This window comes from Cebidichthys violaceus, unplaced genomic scaffold (genome assembly GCF_023349555.1).
Source record: "Cebidichthys violaceus isolate CVI_PGR_0920_01 unplaced genomic scaffold, fCebVio1.0.p SCAF_96, whole genome shotgun sequence".
Lineage (NCBI taxonomy): Eukaryota > Metazoa > Chordata > Actinopteri > Perciformes > Stichaeidae > Cebidichthys > Cebidichthys violaceus.
The window spans coordinates 618,204-631,877 of record NW_027176982.1 but is presented as its reverse complement, the minus strand read 5'-3'; the positions used below and the strand labels follow the sequence as shown (position 1 = coordinate 631,877).

General features: G+C 45.1%; 2 protein-coding genes across 2 annotated transcripts; both read left to right on the top strand.

Moving 5' to 3' along the window:
• The first annotated feature begins 2,455 nt into the window (after positions 1-2,455).
• tmem222b (transmembrane protein 222b) lies at positions 2,456-8,195 on the top strand. The gene is made up of 6 exons (XM_068704604.1): positions 2,456-2,621; positions 3,438-3,522; positions 4,021-4,052; positions 4,175-4,271; positions 4,379-4,509; positions 6,062-8,195. Exons 1-6 carry the CDS (start codon positions 2,497-2,499, stop codon positions 6,147-6,149), a joined length of 558 nt encoding a protein of 185 aa, XP_068560705.1. The 5' UTR covers positions 2,456-2,496; the 3' UTR covers positions 6,150-8,195.
• Positions 8,196-9,697: 1,502 nt separating this feature from the next.
• Positions 9,698-11,946, top strand: tpbg1b (trophoblast glycoprotein 1b). The gene is made up of 2 exons (XM_068704592.1): positions 9,698-10,307; positions 10,536-11,946. Exons 1-2 carry the CDS (start codon positions 10,054-10,056, stop codon positions 11,383-11,385), a joined length of 1,104 nt encoding a protein of 367 aa, XP_068560693.1. The 5' UTR covers positions 9,698-10,053; the 3' UTR covers positions 11,386-11,946.
• The last annotated feature ends 1,728 nt before the right edge of the window (positions 11,947-13,674 follow it).

Below are 13,674 nucleotides of genomic sequence, written 5' to 3'. Positions count from 1 at the left end.
CCCTATCATGTTTAGTGAGACTTACGCTGGATTTTAAAAAAAAATGATCCAACTGGGAAACCCAGCCCAGTGTTGCCAACTCGTTTGTAGCTCGCAGCTCTAGCACCAACAGTCACTCAATCTTGTGTGAACGTCACCATGTTGTCAACACTGACAGCCCGTCCCTTCAGGGCTCCCTCCAAAGAGATGATTATGAACATAAACATATAAAGAAAGTAAACAACAGAAATGGCAATTTTTTGATACTCACAGCTGTTAAGCTAGCAGCTTGTGGAAGACTCCGGTGACACACAATCAGTACAGACAGGTAGACAGACAGGTAGACAGACAGTTAGGTAAACAGACAGGTAGATAGACAGACAGGCAGGTAGACAGGCAGGCAGGTAGACAGGCAGGTAGGTAGACAAACAGGTAGGTAGACAGACAGGTAGGTAGACAGGCAGGCAGGTAGACAGACAGGTAGGTAGACAAACAGGTAGGTAGACAGACAGGTAGGTAGACAGGCAGGTAGGTAGACAGACAGGTAGGTAGACAAGACAGGTAGGTAGACAGGTAGATAGGTAGACAGGTAGACAGACAGGCAGGCAGGTAGACAGGTAGGTAGGTAGACAGACAGTTAGACAGGCAGGTAGACAGGTAGGTAGGTAGACAGACAGTTAGACAGGTAGGTAGGTAGACAGGTAGGTAGACAAGCAGGTAGGTAGACAGGTAGGCAGGTAGACAGACAGACAGGTAGGTAGGTAGGTAGACAGACAGGTAGACAGGTAGGTAGGTAGACAGGTAGGTAGACAAGCAGGTAGGTAGACAGGTAGGCAGGTAGACAGACAGACAGGTAGGTAGGTAGGTAGACAGACAGGTAGGTAGACAGACAGGTAGACAGGTAGGTAGGTAGACAGACAGGTAGGTAGACAGACAGGTAGACAGGTAGGTAGGTAGGTAGACAGACAGGTAGGTAAGTAGACAGGCAGGCAGGTAGACGGACAGGCTGGTAGACAGACAGGTAGGTAGACAGACAGGTAGACAGGTAGGTAGGTAGACAGACAGGTAAGTAGACAGACAGGTAGACAGGTAGGTAAGTAGACAGACAGGTAGACAGGCAGGCAGGTAGACAGACAGGTAGACAGACAGGTAGGTAGGCCGTCCAGTTGAACAGGCTCATTACAGACCTGCTATATCCACAGAAACCAGACTTTCTTTCTGTCTTTTTTTTTTGGTCAGAGCATTTGATTCGTTGATTGCTGTCATGATGTAATGAGAATTTCAACAAATAAGACAAAAACATGTTTTTGAAGAACATTACCAACCCCAGCTTTAAGAGCATAGTGAGCTAGAACCCACCTGTATGTGTTGTTTTGTGTACGTCAAGTCTGAATGTGTCCCGCTGTCCTGAAGTGAGGGACAGGTATTATAAAAGTGTTCCCTATCCTTGTGGTTTTCAAGCATTTTGGATCACAACCCCTTTATATTAAGCAAAACATACTAACCACATGACACATGACGTCAGCAATCTTAGCTAGCAAGGGATGCAGCTAATGATAACTTAATTGATACTTAATTGAATTTATTTTTTTTATTATTTTAGTGAAAGGTTCAACAAAATGTCAGAATGTGGAGATACATGTCTATCACACGTTCCTAAAGCCCTACATGACATGTTCACTGTCTTGTTTGTTCCTTTCAACAGTCCAAAACCAAAACATAGTGATTTTACAAATATGTCAAACTGAGAAAAAGCAGCAAAGCCTCACATTGAAGAAACTGGGAACCCAAAACTGGGACACGTATTTCAAACTTTGTGTGTTTTTTCCTGGAATATAATTATGATGTTGCTGTAAACCCATATTTTATATCACTTGCATCGTTTGTTACCGTTCTGTGGTAGACTATCATAATAAACATCTTCAGATTTGTAATTAAAGAAAAAAAACAGCCATCACTTTAAAAATATCAATGTTTTTTTTAATACTACAGTCTATAATCCAATTAAATCTCTTAGTTACTTCGCAGAAAGGTCGTTAAAATGGTTGTGAATTAAACTTGACATGTGAGTGTCTGACTTATTAAACTGTCAACACTGAAGATTGAATTGTTGCATTGAACTGAGTGCTTTTATATTTACATTTTTAGTGAGGAACTTAGGACGTAAATCCCATTACAGCTCGCAATAGATCCCGGAAGTTGCTCCCGGAAGTTATCCTCAGGAATAAGAGAAACAGCTCTCTAATGTACCCTTCAAAGTAAAATATACATTTAACTTTAATATAGTGTATTGTGTGTTATGTAACACACCAATCTCCATTGTTGTACTATGATTTACCCCAAATGTTAAGATAATACCAAATATTTAATTCGATTAATTTATGATGGCGCGTATCCCTCTACTTAGCCCCACACACATTTTATTTTGAAGCTAGAATCCCTGGATTTCCGGTGTTGTTCCGTGACTTAACGCGGCTGTAAAGCGAGACAAATGAAGTTCACTTCTCTCAGCTGGTGATGGCGGATGTTGTTGAAAAAGAAAAAGACACCATGAAGAATTACCACATAGCGTCCGAGAGAATCAACGCGGACATCGGTCGCTTTCCGTACTGCGTCGTGTGGACGCCTATCCCCATGCTGTCGTGAGTGTATCTGTCGGCTTCTTGTGACTCGAACCTTCGGACGTGAGACGAAGTGACACCTTCGGTAGCTCAAAAACGTTAGCTAGCAGCAGCTAGCAGCTAGCAGGCGTATAATTAAACATGGAAATTTATTTCGGTGCATAAATAGTTTTAGCATAAATAAAAAATTAAAAAAAAAAGACAATTATTACCATGTAAGTTAACCACTGTTTGCATAGTTAACGTTTCTTAAAATATGAGGAATACACCTTTTTAATTTTGTTTTATAAACAGTTTGTATCTTAAGTATCAACATCATTATTTTAAGTGATATTCCTAGAACACGTGTGGGAGTCAGTGTCTCTATAAGGCGTTGGTAGTGGAGGTAGACATTGTTTTAACACACCTTTTGCTTCTATGATCTGGTATCTACTGTCTTCTATTGATAGAGTGCTGACAGAGTCTATGTATGAGAGTCCAAAACAAGTGTGTGTGTGTGTGTGTGTGTGTGTGTGTGTGTGTGTGTGTGTGTGTGTGTACACGCAAGAGACATGGACATGAAACCGGAAGGTTATCAGTTTGAATTTTGGATACCAGATGAAGAGTTGGTTTTGGGGATAAAGCGACTTTGTTTTTACTCTACTTTACTTGAACACAGTTATGTTCCACATGTGCTGTAGTCCTCCTCTGACTACTATAAGCTTGGTGAGTGCTGTATATGCATCTTACACTGTCCTTGTCTGTCCTGTGTGGGTCTGGACGTCGACAAAACAGGTCCACTATGACACTTGTATGCTGTAAAATGAACTTTGTTTGTTTGTTTGTTTGTGTGTTCAGATGGCTGGTTCCATTCATCGGCCACATGGGGATCTGCACTTCCACCGGTGTCATCCGGGACTTTGCTGGACCGTACTTTGTCTCGGTGAGTAATGACTGCGCTGCTGCGGCACATTATGGTCTGTATGTGAAATAAATTCTTTAAAAAAAAAAAAAAAAACTCTGAGAAGTTTGCAACTTGCAGGTCGCTTCCAATGGGGGAAACTCTGTTTTACAGCAAAACAAGGACTAACAAAAGAACAAAAAGAAATGTATCAAAATGTATCATTTTCAGACAGTTTTTTGCAAAAAATTTGGCTAAATACACACTTTTCAATTAGTTTTTTTTTTTTGTCTCTTGCAACCAACATTTTGGCGTCGACCGTTTCATAAATAATGGACGAACGTTATGCAAAATGTTTTTGAGTCGGAACATCTTTCATCGGGCTGATTTTAAGGTTTACGTAATGAACACGGGTTCAAACCTGCCGCTATGTTGGCATTGCAGTACAAAAAAAAAAACGACACGCAATGAGCCCAGAGACATAATAATCTCTCGATCTATTTTAAAATTTAAATAGAAACACACTTTTTTTTGTTGCAGGAAGACAACATGGCTTTTGGGAAACCAACAAAGTGAGTACATTTAAGTATTTTGTGATTAATTGATCTTTTAGTGAACATATTGCTTCAGAACCAAACCCGTTTCCTGACGTCCGTCCTCCCACCTCACTGCTCGTCGTCCTCTTTGACTGCAGGTACTGGATCCTTGACGTCAGCAAAGTCTACGCCAGCGGCTCCAACGCCTGGGACACGGCGGTGCACGACGCCTCGGAGGAGTACAAGCACAGGATGGTGAGTAAGACGACCCGTCGACTTTGATTTCACGTAAAAAAAAAAAAGGGGGGAAATGGCAGGAATGATTTCTACTCTCGTTTTTTCTTTTTTTTTTCTCTCCAAAGCACAACCTCTGCTGTGACAACTGTCACTCGCACGTCGCCATGGCTCTGAATCTGATGAAATATGAAAACAGCACCTCGTGGAACATGGTCAACCTCTGCCTCCTCGCTCTGATCCACGGGAAACACGTCAGGTGAGACGGGGAGCCGCCTCCAGCCTTTGTTAACTGCCGGGGGGTTAGAGTAGCCTCACACACTGGCTGTGGACACAAAGATTAGCTTATACTCACGCTTGCCGCCGTAGAGAGAGAGCACACACACACACACACACACACACACACACACACACACACACACACACAGACACAGACACAGACACAGACACAAAGGCGTTTATGCTCAGCGCTTTGTTCGTTGCATTGTTCTCTAATGCGGCAGACAAACAAAATGCAGCGTGAAGAAGCAAGACGATGACGAGTGGAACCGGCAAAAAAAAAAAAGCCACAAAGCAACTTCCACATCGCAGAGGAGGAATCGTAATTAACTGTAAACTCATATCTCACATTCATGGACCGCCGTATCGCCGTAATACAAGCCCTGTATAGAAAGAAGTCGAGCATTTCATGCTTAATAAAGAAACAAAGGTTGAAATATCTTCTAAATAATTTGATTCGGCTGCAAAAATATTTGCTCAAATGTAGATTTTTAAGACTAAAGCATCTGAAATAATCGGCCATTTTTGGACAATGCAGCGGGAAATGCTGTCGGCTGATCGTATCTGTCAGCTGATCTTTTTGTCCAACCGAACAGCTGTTCCACCTGCTGAAGCCGCTGAACCGAGCATGAAGACAAGATGGCTGCTTCGCGGGCCCCCGCTCGTGTCTACCGTGTTCGTAGATAATGAGAGGACGACGGTCCTGAAATACTGAGAATGACCACATTTAACTGTGTGTTTTTAGGAGTAATTTGACTTCATTGTTGCATCTTTTGTCAGCAGGCTTGTGGATGAGTAACACTTTCATTCTCCTCACTTGCCCGTTTTATTAAAACCCTTTATAACCGCCGCCGTCGTCCGACATCATTTGCAGATTAGCATTTTCTGCTCGCTGACTTGCCTTCTTTTTTTTAAAACCCGAAACCGATGTTCGCGTAATGAAGGTTCCTCCTCCTCTTCGTCGTTCCTTCGTTTCCAAACGAAGCCGCTCCGCCTCACGTCTTTCCAGACGACGAGTCGCCGGCGCAGGACGACAAACCCTCCAACGATTTGTAGAACTTTGTTGTTTGGCCCCAAAAGTGTAGCAGTTTTTGAATCATCTGTCCAAAAAAATATCAGCTTTTTTTTTTTTTTTTTTTTTTTCCTGCCTCAAAGGCCCAAACCCTGTAATCTGAAGCTGCTCTCTTCAAAGCCACCGTCAGAAGTAGGGCTGACGCTGGTGATCCCCGGGGCTCAGGCACGAGTTCACGTGTCTCAGGACGGCCCTGGATCCTGGGACGCATTAACAGAGTCTAGAGGACATTCCTCCAGGAGGAGTGTTACAGGGATGGACTACACATCCCAGTGGTCGCTGGTAGGAAGTAGATATAGATCCACTTTCAGATAGATGTCACGATGTGGTCTTTTGGAGGGGGGAGGAGGAGGAGGAGGAGGAGGGGGGGAGGGTTATATCACACAACAATTGGATCTGTTTCGTCTCCTCCTCACCTCCACTCATCTGTCTCTCTGTGGGTGTTCTCTGTCTCATCCAGCTGTGTAGGCTTTCTGAAGACCTGGCTGCCGTTCCTGATGCTGATGGGAGTCATCTTCACGGTGGCCCTGGCCCTCAACCTGCGGTGACCTGGGGGGGGGGGGGTGTTAAGGACACAGTGGGGAACCCCTGCAGGTCGGATGCGGGGTTGACCACTGGAGGATTTAAAGACTTCTTACCTCCTGAGAGACGCTTTCTTTGAACGGGAACGGTCCAAACGCACACGGTTGGTTTTGCTGGGACGCCCTCGTGATCATTTTATTCAGAGAGAAGCGACTCGGCGCACTTTATGGATTATGATTATCGAAAGCAGAGCGGCAGGTTTAAGCCAGCGCCACCTTGCGGAAGCGGTGACGTCGTGTCGCTTGTCGAGTAGAGAGACACACACACACACACACACACACACACACACACACACACACACACACACACACACACACACAGCTGAAGTCTCAGAGGGAACATATCCATGCCTTGCTTTCAGATATTTGACGATTTTTCTTTTACTTTACTTCCAGGATGCCATTTATTTTTAATTTTCTTTATTTTATACCGGGGAGCACAAACATGTTAAATCAATTAGGTGCCTTTCTAGGGAATTTATTGCATTTCATGCTTGATCTGCTGTCGCTCTTCTACAGTAATGCAACTTACAGCTAAACATGCCAGAGCTGTTTTGTGTTTTTGTGCATTTTCTTAAAAGTCTGCAAAAGGGAAAAAAAGATATTTTCTCAGAGATATGTTGTGCATGTATCACATCATGGCACTACTTTTTAATAAGTTTACAGAAAATAGTTTTCATACCTTTTTTTTTCTTTTTTTAAAACTGCAGGTCATCAGTGCAACGATTGTAGCAACCTCCATGAATGTTGTGCCGTGGAACAAAAAAAAAAAAACCCAACAGAACATCTAAGCTTCTGCACTTGTGCCAAAACGAGGGAGACCGACTCAAACTGTTGTCCTTGAACGTCTGCGTTCACGCTCACTGGTCCTGGTCTCCAGCTGAGAGATATTTAGTCGGTGCCTAAACGTCACCTCTCGCATATCCTTTATACGTCATGTTTTCATTTTAAGAACTTTAATTCCGATCGATGGTCGGCACCAATTGGATTCAAATCCCCTCTTATTGTTCGTGATCGAGCCCTCCTCTTTGTCCGGCGGTGCCAGAAGCAGCAGGTTAGCCGGGATCCTCCTCAGGTTTTCACGCTCGAAGACCCATTCAGAACAACCCCCACCCATCCGATACACGGCGGCCAACAAAGTAGATCTTTTTTAAGTGTGATCTTCTAGATTAAACTGTTTCAGTTTCCTGGGTCGAGGGTTTGACTTCAGCGCGAACACGACGGAGGTTTTCTAGACTCTGCCAGTTGTTCTGGCGCTCCTCGCCGGGCTTCTGTTGAGAGCAGATATTCCGTGGCCTCTTGTGTGTAGTTCACCCATGTTGCCTGTAAATATTTGATCACACACACGATCCCGTCGTACACCAGGTGCTCCTCATATACTCTTTCAAACTTGATCGCTCCCACTTTATCCTTTTTTGAATAATTTACGGTGTCATTTCGTGTGTGTGTGTGTGTGTGTGTGTGTGTGTGTGTGTGTGTGTGTGTGTGTGTGTGTGTGTGTGTGTGTGTGTGTGTGTGTGTGTGTGTGTGTGTGTGTGTGTGTGTGTGTGTGTGTGTACACATGTACATGAACTTGAACTTCTCTCTCATCGTTTCCTGCATGCAACGCACACATGCTGGCATGCAATCACATGCTCTCTCCGATCGCTGTGTGCATGACACACACACACACACACACACACACACACACACACACACACACACACACACACAGAGTGGCTTCTTGATTAATAATCAGCTGCACTTCATTGCAGCCAAACTGCCTATAGTGATTGATTTCTATGTTTATTGCTCCATGTCGTTCTCTTAATCTTCAAATTTTTTTTTATATGATTGCTGGCAAACTTTAGAAAGAATAAATAATGTGTAACCGGCCTGCTTAACTTAACGTTGAGTCGATGCGATGTTCTGGTTCTGCAGAACAGAGCTGCATTTAAACGGGAAGAAATGGAGAATCTGCCTCTTGATTTGAACACTGCATACTGTATAAAAAGCATTTTTTTTTAAACCTTCCTACTGTGACGTCTCATTCCTGTTTTGGTTTTTTTTTTCCAATTCCAACAGTCATTATCACTGCTTTGGACATATAGATATGTATATTTCGGGAGGAGAAATTGTGAAGATAAACGGTACAACGATCCCTTTTTATTATTATTGAAGCGCATGAGCAAGACTGCAGAACTCAGCTGAGATTATTTGAAAGGCGTCAGACGTTTCCTGCTGCGGTGCCTTGTTGTATCCAAGAGCCAGGTCCAGGAATGTGGAGACCTGTGGTCCTGGTGATTCAGTCCACTGACAAAAGACAGTCGGGATGCTATTATCAGTGACACACACACACACACACACACACACACACACACACACACACACACACACACACATGTATACTTAAAATACGCCATTTCAAAACCCTCTTTTGTTTCTGTAATCCCCAAAATACCCTTTTTATGCTGCTGATCATATATATATATATATATATATATATATATATATATATATATATATATATATATATATATATATATATATATATATATATATATATATATATATATATATATATATATATATATATATATATAAAGCACAAGGGAGTTTTTAGAACTCCTGCAAAGTGACTGTGTGAACTCTGAATGTGTTTATCACTTACAGCTATAATACAAATAAAGATGTTTATTATTGTAAAAACTGTTTATTTTTGCTTGAATTTCCTTTATTGAATTATGACAATCGTGTTTCATGAAGGCTGTCAGCAGGAGGGATCATGTCAGGATTCCAAAGCTCTCTGAGCCGTGAAAGGCAAAGCCCCCCCCCCCCCCCCCACCTCCCCCTCCTGAAGTTTCTATAAATACACTCCTGTAATAATCATAAGCTGTCAGAATAAACGTTAAGGAAGGGACGCTTTGATACTCTTACTATGAAGTGGTGAAAAGTCCCACTCAGTGGCTGTGATATCCTGCAGAGCATCACAGCATTCAAGAGGGGGGAGATCAAAGGGATCAGCCCCCCCCCCAAAAAAAAACAACCCCACCCGTGGCCCCCACATTCACCATACCACCTGGTAGGTGGCAATCACCAGGGACAGCCGATCCACCAACTAAAGGAGTGAAGTCAATGCAATTCTCATAAAAGACAAACTAAATTGGCGCAATAAAACAGTTAACTGGTGCATTTTATGTCTCATTTATTATAGAAAACTCAGATTTCTTGCAATATTTTGCTTGTTTTTCGTCCGGCTTCACAATACATAAATAAAAAGTCCAGATTTCCATATCGCTCAGGTGTGAGGGACTGCAATGTTGACCGGCGCCACATGATTGTATTTGGCGTGCGCGATGGTAAACACATCACGATGAAGGAGTAAGGAAGCTGAGAACCACTTTCTCCTCCTCCTCCTCCTCCTCCTCCTCCTCCTCCTCCTCCTCCTCTCTCGTGCGCGTTAGTTGTCTCGGCCCGCTCGAGGCTGAGCAGGAAGATCTCGTGGATCCGGACAAGGGAGCAAGGCAAGAGGAGAAGCCCCTCCCCGCATATCATCGCACCAGGCGATGGTCCTTTTTAACTTCATTGTTGGAGGAGAAGCGACGCCCCGCTTCGCCACGGCAAAAGGATCAAACGAGCCCCTCTGATCAGCGCGACCCCCAGTCCCGTTCTCATGGAAATCAGACCCAGCCTCCCGGCCACACTTTCTGCAGAGATGCAAAGTTGAAGCGCATTCCCGGCCGGGACAACGGATGACAACGCTGTCTTGGAGGAGCTGATCGTTAAAACATTTTTTTTTTAATTATTTAGTATTATTATTATTTTCCGCGCGTTTTCGCCTTCGCTCTCGCTCGCCGCACTTCGGATCCCCGCGCACGTTTTCCCTCCCAACATGCTGGATTTGGCGCAGCGCATTGTTTTGTGCGCGCTGCTCGGCTCCGTTTACGCGTCGTGCCCTCCGCGCTGCGAGTGCTCGGAGGCGGCTCACACCGTGAAGTGCGTCTCCAGAGACCTGCGGAGTATCCCGACCGGGATCCCCGGGTACACCCGGAATCTGTTCGTAACCGGGAATCAAATCGGCCGAATCGGTCCGGAGTCGTTTAAAGGGCTGGATAATGTGACCAACCTGTCTCTGAGCAACAACAGGTAAGACTCTGCTGGGGACGTTAAGCTTTGGGAATCCAAAACAAACGATTCTTATAAGATAGAACAGTTTGTTTCAAATGCAAAATACTATTTGTGTATTAAGTTAATTTAAAGCTAAGCTTTGATCCAGTTCTTTTTGGAAATATCATTTTGTTTTGGTCCATTTCCTTGCTCTTCTCTGCGATATGAAATGTGTGAATGATGTCTCGTGGATCTCCTCAAATCCAGAATTTCCGAGGTGGAATCCCACACCTTTGCCGGCCTCCGCTGCCTCCGCTCCCTGGATCTGAGCAGCAACCAGCTGGCGGTCATTCACCCCGAGGCCTTCACCGTGCAGAACCAGTCTCTGCGGGAGCTGAACCTGAGCCGAGCCCTCTACAACCACTCGTCGGTGATGGACTTGGCCACGTCCCTCCGCTGGAGCTCCCTGGGGAACCTGAAGGGACTGGACCTGTCCCACAACGGCCTCATCTACCTACCGTCGCGGATCTTCTCCCACCTGAGCGGCCTGCGGCGGCTCCAGCTCTCCAACAACTCCCTGGTGGCCATCCACAACTCCACCTTCTCGGGCTTGGAGCGCCTGGAGGAGCTCGACCTGACCCTCAACGCCCTGAAGACGGTGCCCGAGGAGGGTCTGCGAGAGCTGGACTCCCTGCCCAGCGCCGATCTCCTGCTGGGGGAAAACCCCTTCACGTGTTCGTGCGGAATCGAACCTTTCGCTCTGTGGCTCAACAGGTCGCAGGGGCGCGTCGGTGACGCCGAGGGCCTCGCGTGCGCCTTCCCCGCCGGCATGAGGAACACGTCCATGCTGGCCGTGGGCTCCTTGGCTCTGGGGTGCCACCAGTGGGGCGCGGGGGCCGACCTCGCCCTGCAGACCTCTTACGTCTTCCTGGGCATCGTCCTGGGCTTCATAGGCCTCATCTTCCTCTTCGTGCTTTACCTCAACCGCAAGGGCATCAAGAAGCGCATCTACGAGATGCGGGACGCCGGCAGGGAGCTGTGGGAGGGCTACCACTACCGCTTCGAGATCGACTCTGACCCCAGGCTGTCGCAGGTCTCCTCGAGCGCCGACGTGTGAGAGGACGAGCACCTCTGGTCTACTTTTCTCGTGACTCCTTTTCTAATGCATTTATCGGTGGCGGAAAAAACCGATGTAAAAAAAAAAAGTGTACAGATGTGTCTGTAAATATATACATACCATAGTGTTGATACTCTTCCAGCCTTGTTGTTTAAAGCATGCACTCGTTACACAGTTGTGACACAGAATAGCTCAGATTTGTTTGCGAGTCAAACGGACCAATGAGTGGTTGTACATTGATTGACATTTCTTTATTTTCACGCCTGCTCCTCATGTTCACGCAAAAGCAACAGCAAGTGCCTGAAGTCAGCTCGGTATTGTTTCCTAATCAGAGTGATCTGAATCATTTAGTCATTTAAGCTTGTAAAAAAACCAACAACCCCCAAAAAGCAACAAAATGCTGCTATAAAACCCTGACACTACGACAACAAACCTCTGGGAACTTAAAGCACAATCACTCATTCATCTTTGAACCATTTCAAAGCCTTTTGGTCCCTGGGTCCTTCGGCCCCCAGGGGGCCACTGAGGAATTAAGCCTCCAAAAGCTTCACTAAAATCTCCACTCTGCTCCTCTTTTTTTTTTTTTTTTTTGGGGCTGTTGGATTTGAAGGGGGGGTTGGGGGGGGGGCAATTCAGTGCAGACCAGCGGAAATCTCCAAGCCCCCTCATTTTTTTTTTTTTCGTGAACCGTTGCTTTGTTTCAACTGCTTGAGTTTTTATTGTCAGAATGATGAGAACCAGTCCTGGTCTGAGGCCGCTGAAAGCAATCTCCTCCTCCTCCTCCTCCTGCTCCTTAAAGACAACAGCCGCTCTGGAAGCTCTTTGAAAGAGAAGTCTGGCTCTCCACGTTTTTCTGTTTAGGGGATTTTTCTTCTTTTTTTTTTTTTTTTTTTCACCAATGATAAGATACAGATGATTCTGAAACACCAGCTACATTGTTTCATTCAGCGCAGTTCCTCCGACCGGTTAAGAGGTGAGCCTCGTGAAAAGAAAGAAAGAAGATGTTCTTAACCTTTTTGGTTGTTGTTTTTTTTTCTACCTTCTATGTTTTTTTGGGGGGGGTTATGCCAAAAAGTTCAAAAGTTGTTTTCTAAGAGCAGTTCCTCCAGAGGAACACTGAAATCCAGATGTGTGTGTCAGTAAATGTATTTCTCGGTCAAATCCAAAGCCTTACATTTTACATGCATGTTTAAAATCAATAAATGTATAGCCTGCATGAATCCCGAACAAAGCACGATACTGTCACATGTGTTTTTCTTTCTCTGTGGCCTTATGCTCCTCAAAAGTGTCCATTGCCCAAAACTGCTATAGCTCTCTAGGAATCTGGAGGCCTGAAGTTCAAAGCCAAAGTTGCATCTTCATCCCATCAAGATGTTCCCCAAAAAAAAAAAAACCCTCCTCTGATGTCGATCCAGAACTGTTTATAACAGACATTTTTTACCGCATGTGTGATGACAAAATAAAGCCGTATAAAGTCACGACGTCTGCACGCTCATTGAGCCCAAGTGTAATCCGTGTATTCATAATATTTGGACTTAACTCCGGCTATCATTTCTCTGTCGCCGCCGAAGCGCATTAAGCCGGCCATTTACTCTCAGAGGAGAAAACAATTGAGGCTCGTACGCGGGGGACACAAAGGGCGGCTCGGATCGACGGAGACGCCTGAAAATGAAGCTTTTGTTTCCCGCCGCTGAAAGATGCCTTGTGATGCCCGTCCTCTTCCTGTTTTCACAGACGGGACCATTATGCCCGCCGCATTTAATAGGATTCACTCACGACGTCCAAATTGGTTTTCCGATTCCAGCTATTGTTTTTAAAGCGTCGTCGTTTCTTTGTTTGTGTTTCCTCCAACGCGACGCGTCACAACTCGGGTGCGTCAGGCCCGGTCCACGGGTCATCGGTGTCAATTGGCGGCGACAGAGAGAGAGATCACTCATCCCTGGATGTCACTACTTCCCATTTTCGCTCATTAAAGTGCGGATTAGGACCGGCGCCCCTTTCCCTGTCTTTTTACGAGTCTGGCCGTTTTGAAAGATATACGATCTGTTTGCTATAGGCTGCGCAAGATTGTCTCAGCAGGAAGGCAATGAAAAGAGAGGAACCCCTACAAATACATCCAGACGTTCTCCATTACTCCCAGTGCAAAAGGGAGGCTTGTTAAAAACAGAAAGAAAAAGTTGCTCCGGTTGCAGCGTCCGTTCAGACTGTACGTTACGCATGTCGGATTAAAAGATCACCACTTCATTTCTTACTTCGCTTGCTATGTCTGAGGTTTCTTTCAAGGAAGCG